Source organism: Sphaeramia orbicularis, chromosome 1, assembly GCF_902148855.1.
Source record: "Sphaeramia orbicularis chromosome 1, fSphaOr1.1, whole genome shotgun sequence".
Lineage (NCBI taxonomy): Eukaryota > Metazoa > Chordata > Actinopteri > Kurtiformes > Apogonidae > Sphaeramia > Sphaeramia orbicularis.
The window spans coordinates 17,181,549-17,202,370 of NC_043957.1; the positions used below are offsets into that span (position 1 = coordinate 17,181,549).

General features: G+C 37.8%; 1 protein-coding gene across 1 annotated transcript in view; it reads right to left on the reverse strand.

Annotated features, from left to right (window-relative positions):
• Positions 1 to 19,936, reverse strand: part of dnhd1 (dynein heavy chain domain 1) — a 62,243-nt gene extending 42,307 nt beyond the window's left edge. The window contains exons 1-18 of the mRNA XM_030124785.1: positions 19,815 to 19,936; positions 18,258 to 18,461; positions 16,688 to 16,798; positions 14,024 to 14,180; positions 13,670 to 13,924; positions 12,202 to 12,345; positions 11,566 to 11,653; positions 9,350 to 9,582; positions 9,001 to 9,244; positions 5,424 to 5,581; positions 4,953 to 5,078; positions 4,541 to 4,817; positions 4,163 to 4,290; positions 3,099 to 3,297; positions 2,409 to 2,500; positions 723 to 888; positions 220 to 345; positions 26 to 123 (exon numbers count right to left, since the gene is read on the reverse strand). Of these exons, the coding sequence (XP_029980645.1) occupies positions 26 to 123; positions 220 to 345; positions 723 to 888; positions 2,409 to 2,500; positions 3,099 to 3,297; positions 4,163 to 4,290; positions 4,541 to 4,817; positions 4,953 to 5,078; positions 5,424 to 5,581; positions 9,001 to 9,244; positions 9,350 to 9,582; positions 11,566 to 11,653; positions 12,202 to 12,345; positions 13,670 to 13,924; positions 14,024 to 14,180; positions 16,688 to 16,798; positions 18,258 to 18,461; positions 19,815 to 19,879 (2,871 nt within the window). The 5' untranslated portion in view covers positions 19,880 to 19,936. The remainder of the gene's footprint in view (positions 1 to 25; positions 124 to 219; positions 346 to 722; positions 889 to 2,408; positions 2,501 to 3,098; positions 3,298 to 4,162; positions 4,291 to 4,540; positions 4,818 to 4,952; positions 5,079 to 5,423; positions 5,582 to 9,000; positions 9,245 to 9,349; positions 9,583 to 11,565; positions 11,654 to 12,201; positions 12,346 to 13,669; positions 13,925 to 14,023; positions 14,181 to 16,687; positions 16,799 to 18,257; positions 18,462 to 19,814) is intronic.
• Positions 19,937 to 20,822: the final 886 nt, after the last annotated feature.

A 20,822-nucleotide genomic window follows, 5' to 3' on the forward strand; every position in this document is an offset into this window, starting at 1 on the left:
GTGGGGTGAGTTTGATGAAACGTACCAGACCCATTCGCCAAACCCTAGTAGTAGTTTCATATAACACCTTGGTCAGAAAACTCCATATCTGCTGGAATCTTTCGAATAAGTGTAGGAGCTTCTCTATAAATGTTTTAAGGAAGAAAAAGAAAATGCATGTGTGTCTGCACTTGAGGTGAATCATCAACATGCGTCCATGATTTTTATTATCTTTCTTACCAAGTTCTCTAAGTAGCTGCACCCAGTCCTCTATCTGCATCCTGAACCCAACACTATGGGGTGAGTTCAACATGTTGGACAAAGTCATCAGATCATTTTCAGTTTCAGCGAGATGGATTTCCAGACCTGGTTTAAAAAAAATACAGTTTGACCTCTTTATTCGCCATTCTCTGTTTAGATCAAACACTGGACAAATATGAGCTTGATGGATTTTTTTTTTTTTTTTTTTGATGTGCACATTCTCTAATGGATTCCCTGAGGTACATGTGGTCATATGTAGTAGAGCATTTATCCACGTTGGATTTAGAGGAAGGCAGCTTATGTTACATTTTACTTTATATTTTCCTAAATTTTAGTGAACTTAAAATCAAATTTATTAAATACTATTGTTACATATTTTCTAAGACTGATTCTTAATGCTCTTTTTAAGTCAAGAGATGCAGGTTCTTTTGATTAAGGCTGTTAAATGTACACTGAAGAAGTTCCAAACAGATCCCTCTTACCAATGATAATACGTCTTGTGTGACTGCAGGAGTGCTGATTGTCAGTTTGGGTTTCTGTAACGGCACCAGTGAATACTTCCATCTGTAAGAGACAGCTTTCCCATTTCCTTTGAAGATTTTGGAAGGTCGACTCCATGTCACACTCTGCTCTTGCATCACACCATATCTGACACAATGAAAGGTCCTTTCAGTGAAGTGTTGACATTTATTTTTGTCTTTTGTGATTCCTGAATTAAGTAGGACTTTAAAATGATGTTTTATAGACAGTATGCATTGTAATATGTTTATCATTGGTATGTGCTGTTAATCGCACTGTTTACACTAGTAATTTGGTAATTGTGGAACTTTCCATTCTTCCACATGGCATGGACACAGGCAGGAAATTAGCATGAAAGCCACACAAACAGACCTTTAAGAGGATGAACATAGAACCAAATCATTCTGAGTGTCAATTATTTACACTGAATTTAAAAATCAACAAAATGACATTTTTAGTATGGTTTAAAATAGACATACAGATTAAGTATATTTATATTATAAAAGGAAAGTGGACTCTGTGTGTGTGTGTGTCTCAGACTTTACACAACATTTGGAAAAAAGCAAGTTGATAGGACCAATATTTTGGGAGACAGTAATAATTTTGGAATACATTCACCTTCCAATCATGTTGCTATGGCCAGAATCATAGAATCATAGAACTTAAGTGGGTTACCTAGCAACAGATAAACTATAGGGCCACATTGCAATGGTGTCAAATTTCATGCGCAGAAACAGACATGCCAGCTGAGAAGTTTATTCAACTGAATAATAGCACAAAAATTACCACATCTAAAACCTGTGGTTCCCCATGGGTCAATGCGCTATGTGTGTATATATATATATATATATATATATATATATATATATATATATATATATATATATATATATATATATACATATCCTCCTGAGATCCAGCAGTGCATTTTTGTCCTCTGCAGGGGACAAGAGTTTCACAGCTTTACTTAGAAAAAAGATGCTGTCCACTGCAAAAAAAATAAAATGGAAATGAAAATAAAAAATGTACCCCACCTTCGCCCATAAGTAGTTGGGATAGGCTCCAGCGACCCCCCTGACCTTAGTGAGGATGAAGCGGGTTCAGAAAATGAATGAATGAATAAAAAATGTATCTGAAAAACTGTTGCATCATGTTGTTTTGATTGGATGCATCATGCACCCAATCAAAACAATTATTTAATGCAAAAAAGACAAAACATTTACTTTCCTGGGTCTCAGGAGGATATGTAAAAAGGTAAACAAACACACCAGTTCATGGCAGAAATGCATAAATAGGTTGTTTCCCACCTGCCGATAAAACATTAAGAAGTTATTTTGATATTCCCACTGCTTTCTGTCATCTTCTGATACTATTTCCTGTGTCCCACCCTCTCTTTTTCATTGGCTGTTGGCAAAACATGTCTAATCAGTTCACTCTCCCCAAATGGGTCAGAATCGGCTATAAAAATTCAATGTCTGACTGACTGCAACCAAGGTCAAGTCAGGTCTGTTCCCTCCACACGCTAACAGATTTTTGTGCCAACCAGCCATGCCAACTGTCCCAAACTAGTGCAGACTGGGGCAGACGGCTGGAATTATGGATAAAATCAGACAAAAAAAGTTGTTGTGAGTTTTCAGCTTTACTCCCACCTTGTCGATCAGATTGTGATGGATTTGAAGCTGTTGAGACATCAGATCGGCGGCAGTCAGCTTCTTCTCTGGGACGAACAGCAGGTCCATGCCTGAGGAATATTTTTGGATCATTTTAGATGTACTGATGTTCACAGATGTCTGTACAAGTTTTATTTTCCCTTACTGAATGGTTTTTAATATACTACAAAATCATAGCTGAAACAACAGCTGTAACACTTCATTAGGTAGGTTGTTCACCACTGGAAGTGCTACAGAGTGTTGTGATAGGAGGCATTAATTGTGAACGCTTATGACTTAAAACAACTAAACTTCATAGCACAGCAACTAAAACAATTCTTATTTTAAACTGAAATGGAAGCACTGTTATTAACTTTCTGTTCTTGTTATTCTGTTACACAGTACATATAATAAGTATACTGCAACTGTAGCTGATTTTTTTTTTGTGTAGTATATAATTTTAGAAGAATGAGTAAATGCTACATTCATCAAAAACATTAAATGTGCGATGAAATAAACATGTTCTATATTCAATACAATTTATACACCTCATAGAAAAATTACCAATAACCTTGTATAAAGGCTCATGCAAAAAAAAAAAAAAAATGGAACACAGTGTGATATAACCCCGAATCTTGAAAAATATCGTAAGACTAGTGCTACTCTTATAGTATGAGGAGCGGTCCTGACCTTGGAGAATAGCTTTGAGGTGCTTTTGTTTGAGTTCAGGGCTCAGTATCTTGGCCATGACTGGAAGCTGACAGCCCAGGTTTTCAAGGATTCTTAAGGTCTCCTGCAGCACTGCATCAGAGGCAGGTATGGTATTTGACAGAGATAGAACTTTCTCCCTCCATTCAGCATTTTTTCTTTGAGCTTCTGACACCACAACCTGACCAGAAAACATTAAAAAGTATATATTATTAGTTCCTGCGTTTGAGTGCACCTGTAAGGCTGACTTAACCACAAAGTGTGAAAACACTCAAATGGGGTATATTTGATGTAAAATGTTACAGAAACCAACTACAGATATAAAAAAAAATTAATAAAGTACAAAAAAAAGTAGTGAAAATTTTCCATGTCTGAGTCACTAAAAAAGAAAAATTCAGTCAAAATGCTGGTTGGCTGTCGTTTCCAAGCTACAGTGCATATTAATTTGTTTTTTTTTTTTTAAATCAAACTTTTGTCAAAGAGGTTTAGGGAAGAGAATGGATATTTCATTTGCTGATGTAATTGGTAATGTAATTATTTCCAGTGAAAATACATCACAGAATAAAGCAATAATATTGTTAAGACAATTTCTTCTGCAAACATTTCTTTTTACTGTATATTACAACGTGGGTTTTTTCATTCTATTATATGTTATGTGAAAATCTGGTAAGTTCATGTGTATGTCTGCATGTTTCAAGTGATCTAAATTGTTGTTCTTGTTCAATAATTGCATGTTTTATGCTTACTTTAAGCTTTTTTTGTTCAGATTTTTTCTTTTAACGTGTTTGGCTGTTAGGTTAAGGTTTAAGAAAATGATACATTTTCTTTTTTTTTCTTTTGGCACATGATGAATTGCAGCAGTAAGTGAGAGAGAGGGTTTTACTCCAAATACATACATTGGAAACAGCTAACCAGCACTTATGTCATTAATTTTCATTTCATCTTATGATAGTATGTAAGATTTAGCACATTTAATCTCTGAGGCAGATCATTTCTGAACAGTTCTAGACCAGTGTTGTCACAGTGGGCTTAAATGGACATGTTACCTCACTGAACTGCTTCTTTTTCCATTCTTGTATCCAAGTTGTGCACACAGCTAACAGCTCCCACAATTCCTTGCGGGCTTCAACCTTCTGAATTTCTTCTGTCAGATTGGTCAAATCAATCCAATTCCCTAATGGGTAACAGAATTAGATTAGTATTTTAGGGTGATATTGTATATTCACCATTTTTTCCCATGGTTGTTCCAAAACCAGTATCATGTTTTAAATATTTACTCTTGTTTTCTTTGTATCTCTCTCCTTCTTTACTGAACTGTTCCTCTACCAGTACTCAGTCTTTTTCCAGTTCAAATGTACTTTAAGTTCAAACGTAACCTTTTCAAGCTCCGAAATAATTTATAGACTAAATGAAAACCACCTCACCTGTTAGGTTGTCACTTCTCCTACTTAACTCTTCCAACTTTCTTTTAAGAGTCTGTAAATGTATGCACATAGGGTTTAGTTTGGACACCATGTCTTTTGCATTCTGACTTGGATCCAGATAAGGCCCATGAGTAGCATCATTCACAGTCTTTTTAAGATCACGGATCAAAAATGAGAACATTGTGCCCAGTGCATTAGTGCTTGAAGGGAGATACTGGGACACGATGCTTTCTGCTCGCTTCAAGATGGAAATATTGCAAGACCACAAGCCCTGCATCTAAATATAAAACACAGACAAACACATATACAATGGAAGGGTAAATGTGATATAACTGAACTCCAAAAAAATGCCCTGAAATGCATGAAATGGATTGGTTTTAATGGTATCAATTTCCCATTTCTGCTTACAGACCTGTTCTTCCAACCTCAGCTCCTCTTCACTCATCTTCCTGTATTTCATGCAAATAATATCCTGAAGGCAGTGAATATATTCCAAACGTTTCTGCGAGTCAGCCAACATTTTCTCAGACTCCCTCACCTGCACAGAAGACAAATTTAGCCTGTGCATTCATTTTAACTATTTATCAAATATTTATTGTGTAAATAATTCACAGTTCTAAAATATCCAGATGAATATAAATTCAGAACACATTTGTTCTGACCGGGGAGAGTCCTCAGCATGAATAATTTAAAATAAGTGAATGTGTTACCAAAAAGAGTCACAGAGGACCTGATTCTTCCATCTACTGTCGTTGTTCAGATTGAGCTGAGTAAAGGCATGAATGGTACTGATGTTTCAAAGTTATTGTCTTTTAATGAGTAAATGCATTTTTTTCTCCTGTTTAATCTTTTACTTTCCAGAAATGTATGTAAAGTCTGATACCTTTAGAGCATACTGTGAGAGACTGTGTAAATCCTGGGGGTTTTTCTCCAGTTCAGCAAAATTCCTCTCCAAGTCCAACATTAGGCCTTCTGAGAGCAGCTTTATTTGCTCAACCAGCTGCTTTAGCACCGCCTCATCAGTTATCTTCAGCTGTTGCTCTGGAAACACAAAGCCAAAGTACAGCCACTGATGAAACCCATGAGAAACCCCAGAAAGTTACCAGGGGAACTAAAGCTACTGTTGTGTGTCTTTTTTTCTTTCCATTTTGGCATCAAGCAATGGCTCTTTGAACTAATAAAAGCTTAGAGTCCATCTGACTGAGAATCAAACTCTGAAACTTCTTGCTGTGAGGTAGAAGTGCAACATCACACAATGTCATTGTGCAGTGTTGGGAGTAACGCGTTATGAAAGTAATGCAATACAGTAACAGATTACTTTTTGCTATAACACAGTAGTGTAAGGTATTACTAATCAATTTTCAGTAATATTTTACTTGGTACATGTTCAATTGCGCTTGCATTACAACACACTTTTCAGCCATAATTTATCTGCTCAAACGAAAGAAAAAACTAAAAACAGCAAGACCATGAGACCTTAAGGCAGTGGTTCCCAACCTTTTTTGGCCCGTGACACCATTTTAACATCACAAATTTCTGGCAACCCCAGACATTCAAAACTGAGACATTTTTTTGCTAAAATTAATTAGTTTTTGATCATGTAATAGTTTGCTATACTATGTTGCAAATAAATGTTAATTTTAGATGACATTTAGTCTATGTAATGTATATTATTATGGATGGAGGCAGAAAAGCCAGGTGTACATTACAGCACAAAGTGAGAATTTCATTTTCCTTGGTCAGGATATGTACAGTCAGTCCAGCTTGGATTTACAAGGCTGACAATTAATACTGAACAAACAAGAACTCAAATGATTAATTATGAAAGAGCTGCAGCATCTGAAACTGACGACCATGAACATTTGAAAGATAAACAGTACCACAGTGCTTCAGTTTCAGCTTCAGAGTTTGTTGTGTCTTTTATGTATTGGGATTGTCTCTCTCAACTCACCATATATTTTTTATCAGTACGTTTTTGTTTTTTTGTTTTTTTTGTTTGTTTTTTATCAATTGCTAGAAATTCCAGGCGACCCCATTTAAATTCCAGACGACCCCACATGGGGTCCTGACCCCAAGGTTGAAAAACACTACCTTAAGGAATCAAAAATGTGGCAGGAAAGTTCTATTTCCTGTTGGTGTTCGGCCAATGGGTGAAGACGGCAGAAGACAGTCCATTGGCCCTTACTAACCCCAACCCTGCTTTAAGAAGCTAGTTAGCATGATCCCTGTGATCACCAATGACAACGTAAGCTAACGTTTCTATGACAGGTTAGAATTTTTTATCGATTGTGGATTTATCTATCAGAATCCTTGGCACCACTGTTGGACCATGTAAAATGTTGGGAAAAATGCAAGCGTTCCTGCTGGGATTCGAACATCATAGAACATAGCGTTACTTACTGAGCTATCTGTCCACATGTACTTCGGGATGCAAATTTTTGCATCCCAAGGCTCTTCTATGTCTTGTATTGGGGGGGTGTTATTATTTTACTTTGGGGGGGGTTCTATTGCACATGCACCATTTATGACAAGAGTCTGCATGTAACTCAAAAGTAATACAGGAGTCATGAAACACATTGTAAGGTAAGGAATTACTTTTAAATATCAGTTACAAGTAATCTGTAATGGATTACTGTTTGTAAGTAACTTGCACAACACTGTCATTGTGTCACACAAAGTGAAAAAAAGTTGAAGAAGAGGAAATTGGCACCACTTTAAGGGTAAGGATAAGTACTTAAAGGATAAGGGTGAATAAGGACTACGAGGTTGTTCATTTGGTTGTGAACAGTTTCTAAATCATTCATGAGTAAAACATTACAGTATAGTCCTCAAGATTGATCTTGATTTTAAACCAACTTTCTGATCTGTCTGGTACCAAGGTACCAGACAGGTCCATATCAATCACAATGCATTATTACAAAAACTCAGTTGCCATAATGCCCTTGCTGTTTATCTGTTCTGGTCTTGTCTTAGTCTTAGTTGTAATTACATCTCAGTTTAGGTGGTCTGGAACAGAATTATTCCTTAACTTACTTTATCTTTATCTGTCTCTTTATCGATGAGCATGTTAAACCTTTTCCTACTGAGTTACTATCATTTGCAAAAGATGAAAGGGAGCCAAATGTAAAATATAATATTCCCGAAGCTTTAGTGAATGAATGTTTTAATTTTATTTGGTAGACTAATCAAATGTTTTGAGTGGAACATTATGCTGAGGGTGGCTAAATAATTATAGCTTACAAATAAATCCAAGATGAAACTGATGACAAAGAAAAGCATCCTTCCTTTCCTGTCGTCAGCTTCAACTTCATTACAAAGGTTAAGTAAGTGGAGAAATGTGGTTTAACAGTAAATGTAACTGTTTCTTCAATATTTGGCAAATAAACAGGTCATCCCAAGAGCTAGACTCTGCGTCCGGGGATCGGGTTGTCGGGCTCCCTGCCGTCGACTGCCACCCAATCCACATAGCACCCGGCCCCTATGATTCCCTTGGTGGGTGGTGAGTCCACCGGAGGGTGGGCCCACGTCACTCCTTCGGGCTGGGCCCGGCCGGACCCCGTGGGCATAGGCCCGGCCACCAGGCGCTCACATTCGAGCCCCAACCCCAGGCCTGGCTCCAGGGTGGGGGCCCAGCTGCGCCATTCCGGGCGACGTCACTTTCTTCTGATGTTTTTTGGTCATAAGGGCTTCTGAACTGCTCTTAGTCTGGCCCATCACCCAGGACCTGTTTGCCTTGGGAGACCCTACCAGGGGCATAAAGCCCCGACAACATAGCTCCTGGGATCATTCGGGCACTCAAACTCCCCCACAACGATAAGGTGGCAGTTCAAGGGGGTTCAAGTTCCTACCCTCACCTATGGTCATGAACTTTGGGTCATGACCGAAAGGACAAGATCCTGGATACAAGCAGTCGAAATGAGTTTCCTCCGCCGGGTGGCTGGGCGTAGGGATAGGGTGAGGAGCTCAGTCACCACGGAGGAGCTCAGAGTAGAACCGCTGCTCCTCCGCGTCGAGAGGGGCCAGCGGAGGTGGCTCGGGCATCTGTTTCGGATGCCTCCTGGACGCCTCCCTGGGGAGGTGTTCCGGGCATGTCCCACCGGGAGGAGACCTCGGGGAAGACCCAGGACACGTTGGAGAGACTATGTCTCTCGGCTGGCCTGGGAGCGCCACGGGGTCCCCCCAGAAGAGCTGGAGGAAGTGTCTGGGGAGAGGGAAGTCTGGGCATCCCTGCTTAGACTGTTACCCCCGCGACCCGGCCCCAGATAAAGCAGAAGATAATGGATGGATGGACGGATGGATGGATAAACAGGTCATACACTTGTTTTTTAATAGTTATTAATGATCTGTAAAGTGTTTATTATAGCTGAATGAACCATCTAATCATCCAGTGTTCATGAATCCTCTGAGTCTACCTTTATTCATAAATCTTTTGTACTTGGTGTGACGTGGTTGAAACATACCTAAATCACTCTTAACGTTGGTGCAGTGGATGATAAACAGCTGGTTAGCGGTAGAGACGGAAGAAGGAAGTGTGTGGATTCTTTTAATCCAGTTGTGTATCATCTGAATGTGCTGCTCATACAGGACAGCAGGCTGACCGATCATGGAGTCTAAAGAAGCCTGACTCCACTGACTAATGAACAAATGGATATCCGTCAGCCACGTGTGTCGCTGGTACAACTGCTGGATATCTGATTCAGCCTCCTGTCCACGAAACAGTGCAAAGTGTATTTCAAAAATGTGCAAGTATATACTGATTATTCTCTGACCTACTTGTTGTATTTCAGCCTTTTACAGAGAGTATCTTACCTGCGTCATCCCAGCATACTCTTCTTCAACCTGCTTTACAACATTACTAACGGTGAAGTGCCATTCCAGCTGTCGTCTACAGAGTGGACGGTAGCAGCCTTTCATCCTCTGGCCATGAATCATCACCGAGGGCTGATTTTCAGGCAGCACAGAGTGAGCTGAATGGTTTCTGAGTAACTGCCAGGAACAGCACATTCTGCGACCACTCATCCTTTCATCACTCTTGGTTTCATCTAGGACAGACAATACATGATTGATGATGGGACTGATTAGCACCTTTCTCTTGGTTGAATGGACAAACAGACAGAATATCTATGAATATCATCTAACTGTGGCATTTTTCCTCTGAACTCTGAAAAATAGCTTAGCGTACTAGAATCCAAACCATAATGGTCAAGGCTAACAGGGTAACAGTGTTATATTATCTTTTATTAAATCATTATTAATAGAGGTTCATGAGTGTCTGTAAAGGTCATGACTAAAAACATGCTGGCGTGCTGAACTCATACGTCTTACTAAGTGTGCTGGGTGGCCCAAAAAAGTAACGTATAAACTATGAATGAAGGTGTCAGCGTCACAATTCACTCTGTGACACGTTTTCAAAGTGCATAGCAGCAAAAAAGAAAACAAATGCACTTCAGTTAGAGAAGTGTTTTTCAACCTTGGCGTCGGGACTCCACGTGGGGTCACCTGGAATTCAAATGGGGTCGCCTGAAATTTCCAGTAATTGATAAAAAAAAACAACTCACTAATAGAAAATATATGGTGAGTTGAGAGAGACAATCACAATACATAAAAGATGTGACAAACTGTGAAGCTGAAACTGAAGCATTGTGGTACTGTTAATCTTTCAAATGTTCATTGTGGTCAGTTTCAGATGCTGCAGCTCTTTCATAATTCATAGTTTGAGTTCTTGTTTGTTCAGTATTAATTGTCAGCCTTGTAAATCCAAGCTGGACTGACTGTACATATCCTGACCAAGGAAAATCAAATTCTCACTTTGTGGAGTAATCTACACCTGGCTTTTCTGCCTCCATCCATAATAATACACATTACATAGCATAAATGTCATCTAAAATTAACGTTTGTTTGCAACATAGTAGTGCAAACCATTACATGATCAAAAATAGATTAATTTTAGCAAAAAAAAAAAAGTCTCCGTTTTGAATGTCTGAGGTCACCAGAAATTTGTGATGTTAAAATGGGGTCATGAGCCAAAAAAGGTTTGGAACCACTGAGCTAGAGGCTGTTCTCAGCACTTCAGAGAAAAACCAGGACCTAGCAACTGATTCATGGCCAGAGGAAACATGTCACATCTCTAAATTAAAACAGATCATTTAAATAGGGTTCCTACAGGTTTCTACAAGTTAAATTTAAGACATTTTAAAACCTTTTTAAGATGACTTAGAACAGAATTTAATGCCTATTTCACAGCTGTTCCAGTCATTTCTCACTGGAGGCTGCAAAGTTAGCGATAATTGGTTCCTAATTTCAACATAAATTGTCAGGTTGGAACGGGTGGAGCCAAGTAGACAAACATTACTTTCTTTGCAGCTTGGACATTTAACAGACACATTTAAACACAATACAGCCAACCTACCACATGAAATTTAATACCTTTTAAAGACTTTTTTAAGGTATTAAATGCAGATTTGGAAAATTCAAGACTTTTACGATTTTTTAAGACCCCGGAGGAACCCTGTTTAAAAGACATATAGTGCAAAACATACACTGTTGCCCATAAAGTCGGAATAACTTTGTTTTCAGATACAGTCCTCTTTTTATTCCTATCCCTTCACATCAGTAATCACCTTTGACCAGATTACATACTGAGTCCCATTAGACATTATGTATCAAGAATAAATCACATTACAAATATTTTATTCCAGTTTTATGGACGACAGTGTATATAACATGGTCATGCCTATGCCACCAAATTCTTCAACAATGAAAAACAGGCCTAAAGCCAACCAAATTTTACAAACTCGTCATAAAGATACTGATAGAGTCCAGAAATCATAACCAATATGCATACGGTAAGAAAAAAAAAACCCAGCAAAACAATCTATGCTTTTAACTTAAAGAAAACAGCTCCTGTTTTACACCTTCTTCATTCAGACAAATGACAGCTCCATAAAAGGTACATATGCATATCCAAGCACATCCACATTCCTTTTCTTGTTTGCTGCCATGAATTCTAACAATAAAGGCCAAACCTGTATGATGTTTGATGTAACTGATGTCTTGAGATGCAACAGGGTTCTTCATGGGGATTTCCAGGAAAAAACCACAGGTGTCACACATCTATCAAAGAATAAACATGTCATAAGACTGGATAAGAAACAATTTTCCCACTACTGAAATATCTAATTTTCTCAACTTTTACAAAATATTTATATTAAAAGCAAGTGGGGCCAAGCACAACAAACCCTGCCCCTCGCACATACTGTAGCTTATTTTGGCATCGATCCAGCTGATGTCATCATGTTTATGCGTGTGCTGATGTCAGCATATCAGTTGCCTCTATATAAGTGCCAAGTTTGAAGTAAATTTAAACAAAAGTGATGTTTTTATAGATGTTTGAAATTTTGCCCATTATAAGTACATGGGAGGGAAAAAAAAGATTTTAAAAATTCGTAAGAAATTTGAACTTTGACCTACTTTTCCCAAAATGTAATTACATGTATTCTGGGTCACTGGCAATCTATAAACCCAATTTGGTATTATTTCAACCACTAGTTTTGCTGCTAGAGCGTTAACCACCAAAGAAACAAAGAAACAAACTGAACCAAAAACAATACCACTTGCCTCCCCTTTGGGGGGCAGGGTAATAATAAATATGCATGTGTCACCTGAATGATTGAGTCCTTAGCAGTCAGTATTATGTCACTCAGAAAGTTTTGGAAGAAATGTAGTGGTGGATCAACTGTCAACTGATCATCAGCACTGAAAATCAGCTCAGTTTGGAAGAGACAACGCTGCTGAGACATTTCCCTCTGTGAAGTAATAGTAATAAACAGCCAAAGACAAACAAGGAAAACACAGATAAAGCTCTTAACAATCGGTGGACAGTTAAAAAAAAAGTACAAATATTTTTTTTCATATATCTGTAATTGGAGTATTTATTTTTCTGACAGCATTTTACTTGTCTGTACTCTCTACTTGCATTTTCAGAACAGGCTTGTTACTGCAGTTTTAATGCAATTAAAGGGATGTATCAGTTAATGTTGCCATTGCATCATTGTGTTCCTTCATAACATCAATACTGACTCCAACCTAAACGGACGGGATGGAGAAAATGTGATCCTTGTGTACATCCACATCATAAATGACAAATTCAACAAGACAAACACACAACACATGACAAGATGTAAAGATATAAAAAGATAAAATGCTATGAAAATGTTAATGTTATTACTATGTAAATGTTATTTTTTTCTGACCTGCCAGGGACTGCGGATGGAAAGTAGCCTTTGGCTAATTCTGGCATATTTACATTGACATGAATATGCACTGTGCCTTTAATTAAATAAATAAATGATCCACTGTAATCTCTGATATTGTGATTTAGTACCTAATTTTGTTCCTTTTGTTGAAAATAAATGATGCAATCTCAGTTCTCATTCATTCTTATTTTCAAGACAAGAAGAACGTCAAAGGAAATAATAAACAGAAAGTAAACTGAAGTTTGGAGAAAGTTCACATTCTTTACTATTAGGGCTGCAACTAATGACTATTTCAATAGTCAACAAGTCATCGACTTCTTTATATTTATTGCAGCAATAGAATACTTTTCCTTTCCTTTAACAAAGTTTGTTGAACAAATATTCAATTTGATATTCAACAAATATTGCAAGCAGCAATAAAATCCTTTTTTCCATTAAAAGTGATTTTTGTGCACAACAATTAGCCTACAGTGCCTAACAAAGTTTATTATACAAGTAACTAAATACTCGAGAGCTGCAATCAGCCATAAAATAAATATTTTTTCTTAAACAAAAATGTATGATGTCACTAATGACCCCTTGACTACTAACTTAGTTGTCGAATGATTTTGCCATTGACTCTTTGTCAGCTAACTGCCTAGTTGTTGCAGCCTTACTTAGAATGAAGTTTTTTTTTTTTATTACATCAGAATGGTTTGAGGTGTGAGGTTCAGTTCATTAGTAAAAATGTCCTTCATACACCTACTCATTATTGTTACAGCATTATAGAAGGTAAATCTATCCTACTTTTACCAGAGAGTAGTATATGTAGGTCTACAGAATGTATGCACTTCTACCCCCCTCTGGCAGCTACAAGTAAATACTGTTCTGTTACCTTTAAAACACTGTTGAGGAAATTAATGGCATCTTGGTGAATCAAGGTAGCAAGACTCTGTATCACCATTTGATCAATAAGACCTGCAAAGGAGCCCAGTTTTCCCAGGGTGTTTTCAGCCTGAGTTAAGTCTCTCTTCAACTCCTGCTGGTGAGCCATGTGGAGATGAATGGATTCATAGCATCGGTTTGGCTTTTCAGCATATTCAATATGACACTGGAGTTCATGGTATGATTTGTAGCAGTCCTCTTTTACCTGAGAACACACAAGCATCCCCACAGTGTTTGAATAAAAATGATGATGCACAGAAAACAGATCTCATGCTCACAAACTGAAATAAAGGGAAATAGATACCATATGCAGGACAACAGTGCGACATTGAGATAACTTTTCCAATAGATGCTGACACTCTTGCTTCTTTGCTTGAAGTATGTCCTTGAATTCCAATAGTGTGTAGGTTTTAGACTCCTCCTGAGGCAGCCAGTGAGTCCCTTTCAGTTCTTCAATGACACTGCAGATGATACAGCATTACCCACATATTTAATGCTCGAGCAATAAGAATATTTGCAGCACAAATTAAAGGTTAGATCCAAAGTTTACTTAGCTAATAGAAGCTGAAAACTTTACAAACTTTACTTATTGGTTACACCTAAGAAAAATAGGACCAATAGCCCTGTAGTTCACCAGCACGTTCTATCAAGAATCAATAACAAATTGAATTTGTGAGGTTGTCAGGTTCTGCCGCTATGTTACAGTCCTGTGGTCTTGATGCAAGAGATCAATCTCCCTGTAGAAGTGGGTGGCACTTTCACTGGAGGAGAACTCAACTAATCAAATCAAAGTCTATATATGACTTCCTATCAGTGATCAGTAGTAACTATACTGATATCTGTAACCATTTCCATGTTATAAACCATCAAAATATGGACCATTATAAGTAAAGTCAAATTTGTAATGATGCAAAAATTAATCAAAAATTCCAGAATCAAACTTTTTTTTAACATTATGAACAAACTTTCCAAACACTGACCCAAGGAAGCTACGTATAAAATTTGAAATGAATCCAACCAGCAGTTTTGGAGAAGATGATTGTTGAAATCTAGACATTGGTGATCTTGAGTTTGACGCATCAAGGTCACTCATCAGGTACTATTCCTGGAGAATGTTTCCATTACAGGATACTAACAATTTTAGAGTACCTGATCATCATAGCAACACGGCACGTATCTTTCATTACGTCTCCTCAAAGAGTTGCTGATAAACTCACTCGTTGCGTGTTGCCACGTCAAGCTCCCGCTGAATCTTTTCATCAGCCACCAAGGATAGAAATGTCTGAACCTCCTCGATCGACCACGGTGTCCTTTTGCGGACAGCCATCATGGATTAGCCTACCGCTACATTAAGTGCAAATTCTGAATCAGTTTTTTTTTAAGTGGCATTTCACACTTTGATGACACAATGATGCAGAGACAACTCTGACCAATCAGTGGTCAGCAACATTTACACGTCACATTGTAGTATCTCTTCACCTGTTTTGGAACCTCGGCCGAGCAAGTACTGAAAAAGTAGTACAAAGGTACCAGATTCCAGGTTCTTTTACATAATGGAAACGCAAAAAGGCCAAGTCAAGTAGAGTCGAGTCGAGCTGGTGCCATGTAGCGGAAATGTGGTAATAGGTCATGGACCCAAACTAAAGTCCATATACGACTTCCTACCGGTGCTCAATAGTAACTATATTGATATCTCTAACCACTTCCATGGTATAAGCCATCAAAAGATGGACCATTATAAGTAAAGGAAAATTTTTAATATTTCAAAAATTTGTGAAAAATTAAAAAATCAAAAAAAAAAATCAAAGTTTCTCAAAACTGCGAACAAATTTTGTAGACATTGTCCCAAGGAAACTACATGAAAAATTTTAAATAAATCTGGCCAGTAGTTTCATCAGAGAACATGTTTGAAGAAATTGCTACCAAAGACGATGACAAAGACGATTATGTCATCAAAGATGATGATGATGGCGCTGGACATAGCACCTTCACAATAGTTCAGGGCCTATCAGTTGGTCAGCTTTCTGGTTTTATGCATGTTAAAGCTGCAGAAGTCAAAATCTGAATATGGACAAATATGAAAAGACAGTGTCCTTCTGCAGCTCTCTTCTCTCCATCCAAATTAACAGACAAAATATAAAGGTGACCTGATGTCGTTCTGCTGCGCTAGTCTGCGTCTTACAATCATGTCCAGCCAGCTTCTGATGGAATCTGTTCAGCCATCAGTAATTCTAGTTGTCAATTATTTATTCATCCTCTTTAAATCCCTCATTAAATGCCAGTCTCAATAAATAGATTTTTGAAAACCGGAAAACATGGGGAAGGACAAGGTGCAAGTCCTGTGTCCTCTCAGACCACTTGAATAGCAACACACTGGAAGGTAATAAAGCTTTTTTTGTCCACTGATACTAAAAAACTACTGAACTTGTGAATACCTGGCAAGATGTTCTAAAGTTACAAAGCATTTATACCAAAACTTAGAGAAAACATCTGTATAAAATTACATTATATTCCTGCAACAATATGCTGTGTTAGACTGTAAACAAACCAGTGCATGAAACTACTCAAAATGTTAAAACTTATTATTGCTTAGACGAGTAATTATTGTACTATTACTACAACATTTCACTGTATATAAACCATGTTAACCTGAGCTGTGCCACCACTGCCAAAATTTATTGACAAAGCCTTCTGTTTTCATGTGAGTTTGGGGTTTGATCGACCTAATCATCGTCGAGCTTCCATAAATCTTACACACTGGACTGACCTTCAATAAATAGATAATACAGCAGATGGAAATATGTATTAAGTTACATTTTCATTCTCAGATTTCCTGAATTGTCAGTTACAATTTGTGAGATGTTTAGATGCAAACTCCACTGCCAAATGAAATACAAGCAAGCTGCAAGTGGATGTTACTCATATGACTTCACCTATGAGTAAAGAGGGAGGTGATGGCATGACTCACCTAATGAAAAACAAAAGGCCTTTTCTAAACTGAGGTACAGCAAGAAGCAGCGTATCCTGAAGACACTGACCCTTACGTTGAAAAGAGATCCTGCGAACATTTTGATGCCACCTGTCACAGAAAACACAAAAAGAAAAAAAACCAAAGCACAAATAGTGAAGGAAAAAAAGTATCATATCATGAACAAGCTTGTATTCATTTAACAGTGGAAATGACACTGAAAGAAATGAAAGAAATGACACTGCCAAAAATTCAATAACAACTGTAATTTAGCTTTCATGTACCCTATAACTAAACTAAGGCTACGTTCAGACTGAGGCCAATGTGGCCCAAATCTGATTTTTTTGCCCATAAGTGACCAGTATCTGATCTATTGAAAAACAGTTTGAACAGGACAAATCAGATTTTTTCAAATCCAACCCAAGCCACTTTCATATGTGGTCCTAAATCCGATACATATCTGATATTTTACAATGCGTCTTCCGTCTGAACGGCCAGGTCGCATTCATCTGACCTTTACTTCATTGAAATGCGATAAATGTCACAATTCTGCATCCCAGGAGGAGAAGCAGCAGAAAAAACATACCTTTGTTCATAAACACAGTGCGTGGCTACGTGGTTATGTATTACATAAGGACCTCTTTTGCGCATGCAGGTCACTTCACGGTCACATTCAGTTCATACTCAAAACTGGTAGAAGTCACATTTAATGTGTAATATGAACGAGCACACAAAAAAATCGAATTTCACCAAAAAAAATCTGAATTGTGCATTAAGACCTGCTGTCTGAACATAGCCTAAGTGTTGTCCACATAAAAGGCTCAGCAATATGGACAAAAACATAGTATCAAGGATGATAATCTTTTTTGTTCTTCTGCATGACCTCAAAACATAATTAAAAACCTTTCTTCAATATATATATGTTGTAAATGTGCAATATCAATAACACTTAATTATATTTGAACAATACTAAGTACACAAAAAAAAGTTTTGCAGTTTTGGCATTTGTCCCATTTTTTAACTACTTTAATCAATTAGTGTCATTCAGATGCTTTGGAATTGATTTTATATTAGTGAGGAACATTTTAAGACAATATTCACTAAAGTTAGAACCAAAAACCAACAGATATGTGAAAAAAAATTACTTACTGCCCAACTACAGATGAATTACAATTATACTGTTTTACAGTTTTTTTATAAATGATCTGTCTCAGAGATTAAATGTGCTAAATCTTACACACTTTAATAAGATGAATTGGAAAACAAATGACCAAAGTGCTGGTTAGCTGACGTTTTCAGTGTAAATTATAAAGTGTTATTCCACATATATACTGGTTTATATCCATTTATACAACAGATTTATAAATGTTCGAGTATAAAGAACCTGTAAAGTGCAGACAGGGTTTTGTTCTGAGACTAATGTTCCTTATGACTAAAACCCATTCTCTCATTAATTCTCACAGTTTCACATTCTGACCCAAGACTGTATCTCAGTAACTACAACCAACCAGCATTTGGACTGAATTTTTCTTTATTAGCGACCCCAACTTGATAAACTGTATATACTTACTGAGTGAATGCTTTCCTCAGTGTAAAGCATCTGAAAAATGCAATGTTGTGTAAAGTTTCCCACAACACTGACTCTCTGTACCATTCTGCCAAAGTGACCATCCCTCCATAACCAGTCTGAGTCACATGTAACACAGCATGAGGGTAGAAGACAAAGTGTTCGGAACCAGCTTCACTGGAGCTGACTACTCGCAAGTCATATGGCCTGAAGCAAAAAGGAGCACACAGAAGGGAAATATATCAATTAAAACTTGAGGACATCTATTTTTAGGTTAAATGTCAGATGTTTTTAATTGAATAGACTTTGAAAAGACAAGATGTATATTTGTAGATTTGTACGTCAAACACAGTACTAATACTAGAAAAGCACTCGGAGAGTACAGACCTCCGCCAAGGCTGATCAGTGCCCCCCCCGTGGGCCCCCCCACGCCAAGGAGGTTATGTTTTTGCCAGGGTTTGTTTGTTTGTCTGTTTGTCTGTCCGTTAGTGTGCAACATAACTCAAAAAGTTATGGACAGATTTTGAAGAAATTTTCACGGTTTGTTGGAAATGGGCCCCCCTGTGGGCCCCCCCACCCCTGATCACCACCAAAATTTTATCATTTCTTCCTTATCCCATTTCCAACAAACCCTGAAAATTTCATCAAAATCTGTCCATAACTTTTTGAGTTATGTTGCATACTAACGGACAGACAAACAGACAAACAAACAAACAAACCCTGGCAAAAACATAACCTCCTTGGCGGAGGTAACAAGAGGCACAGGAATATTAGTGTGAGATTGTTAGCCTGTATTCCCTTTTAAAAAATTCAATTCCAACATTAGCAATAACATCACATTTTCACACGGTCTCCGATATTTATAGCCTGCATGTGTTGTCTTTTCCAAAGTCCAGATGAAATCTTTCAGTTGTCTTTTAAAGGGGAGATAATTTGCTATTTCTAAATGGAATTATGCATTTTAAATAATTTCCCTGTGGTCTATATAAACTATAAATGCTCTGCTAGGGTCTGAATTCTTATTAATTCAACTCCACAGGTCCATCTTCAACCTTATTTCTGAGTAATGACACCAGTAAGGTCGTCTTGAACGCTGGCCCTTTAAATGCACATGAGCCACTTCACATCCCATCCCCTCCAACTTGTTGGCTGTGCTGCTCTGTCCCACTCAACTCACAACTGAACATTTTAGGTAATCAGCTCAAATTTGGTCATATTTTCAAAATGGACTACAACCACTGCTGCTGACAATTATGGTGTACTCGGAGAAATGTTCATTGGAAGTCTTGACCTTATATGTGCAAATATCGTACTTGACTAGTTATAGACGTAACAAATTAAGAAGGAATTGAAATGGGTTGTAGAAATCCACTCAATTTTGGTTGGAATGAATATAAAGATAGCTTTGCAGCACCTGGAGGGTTCAAATTCCAACTTTTAGAACTATTAGGGTCCATATACACAAATAAATGTACCAAAGACTAATAAAAATGGGTTTATCAAAATATGATCCTTTTAATGTGACTGCAACCCAATGTTCTGAAAGTGTAAGTGAAATACCTGTAGGAGTCAGTGTCCACTTCTTTCAGATAATAAAAATCCAGTTCTCCCCGGTCTGTATTCATGTTAAACATCTGAACCAAATCTGTGCTAGTGAGAGGATCTTCATGTGTTTCATTTGCTGTCTCATCAGTTCCTTTTGTTATCCTTTCAGACTTGTCTTGTTTAGTTGATTCATCTTTCTCTGTGAAACTGAAACAATAAAAAAAGACAACACAACAAAGAGTATAATTGGAATATAACTCAAGTATTTACACCTTTAAGAATCTGTGTGACAAATGTTATGCTGATAAATAAAACTCCAAATTAACCATTTGATACATCATTTGGAATCAGTCCACTTACCTACGTGCGGCTCTGACAGGAATGTCAGCGCCTAATGCTGAGGCCATCAGTCGAGGTCCTTCTTTCCATTTTGATTCAGTTATGGTTTTGTGAGGCCCTACTTGGGATATGAGTCGAGGCAGTTCCACCACTGACAGAGGGCTGTCAGGGGGGATTCTGTGTCGGAGTGAGGTCTGCCTGAACGGGGGCCTGGACGCTGAAGCTGCTGAGGAAGACAGAGGCTCTGGGGACAGAGGTGGGAAAGTCCCCGGAGCCCCAGACTTGACCCCTGGCCTTGCAATATTTTTGTCACAAGTCTGAGAAGTTTTATTGAATGATCCTTCTTCGGGGAGGGCAGGAAACATGCTGCTGGTCTCTCTATGAACACCACCAGCCCGTTTAAACAACACAAACTCATACCTGAGGGTCTACATTAGGACTTTTACTGAAGTTTCTGAAAAATAAACAAATAAGTCCATCTGTAACATGTGGTATCATCCTTTCATTTCATGCTGCTCCAACAATTGGACTCTTACTTAAAACTATATAGACAGAAATGTACAATGGCAGAAAGAGAAGATAACTGCTTCTAGAATCTGGATGATGATGATGATGATGATGACGATGATGACTGATGAAGGTACAGAATTACATGTTTAACTCTTAGGCACATGGAGCTTATGG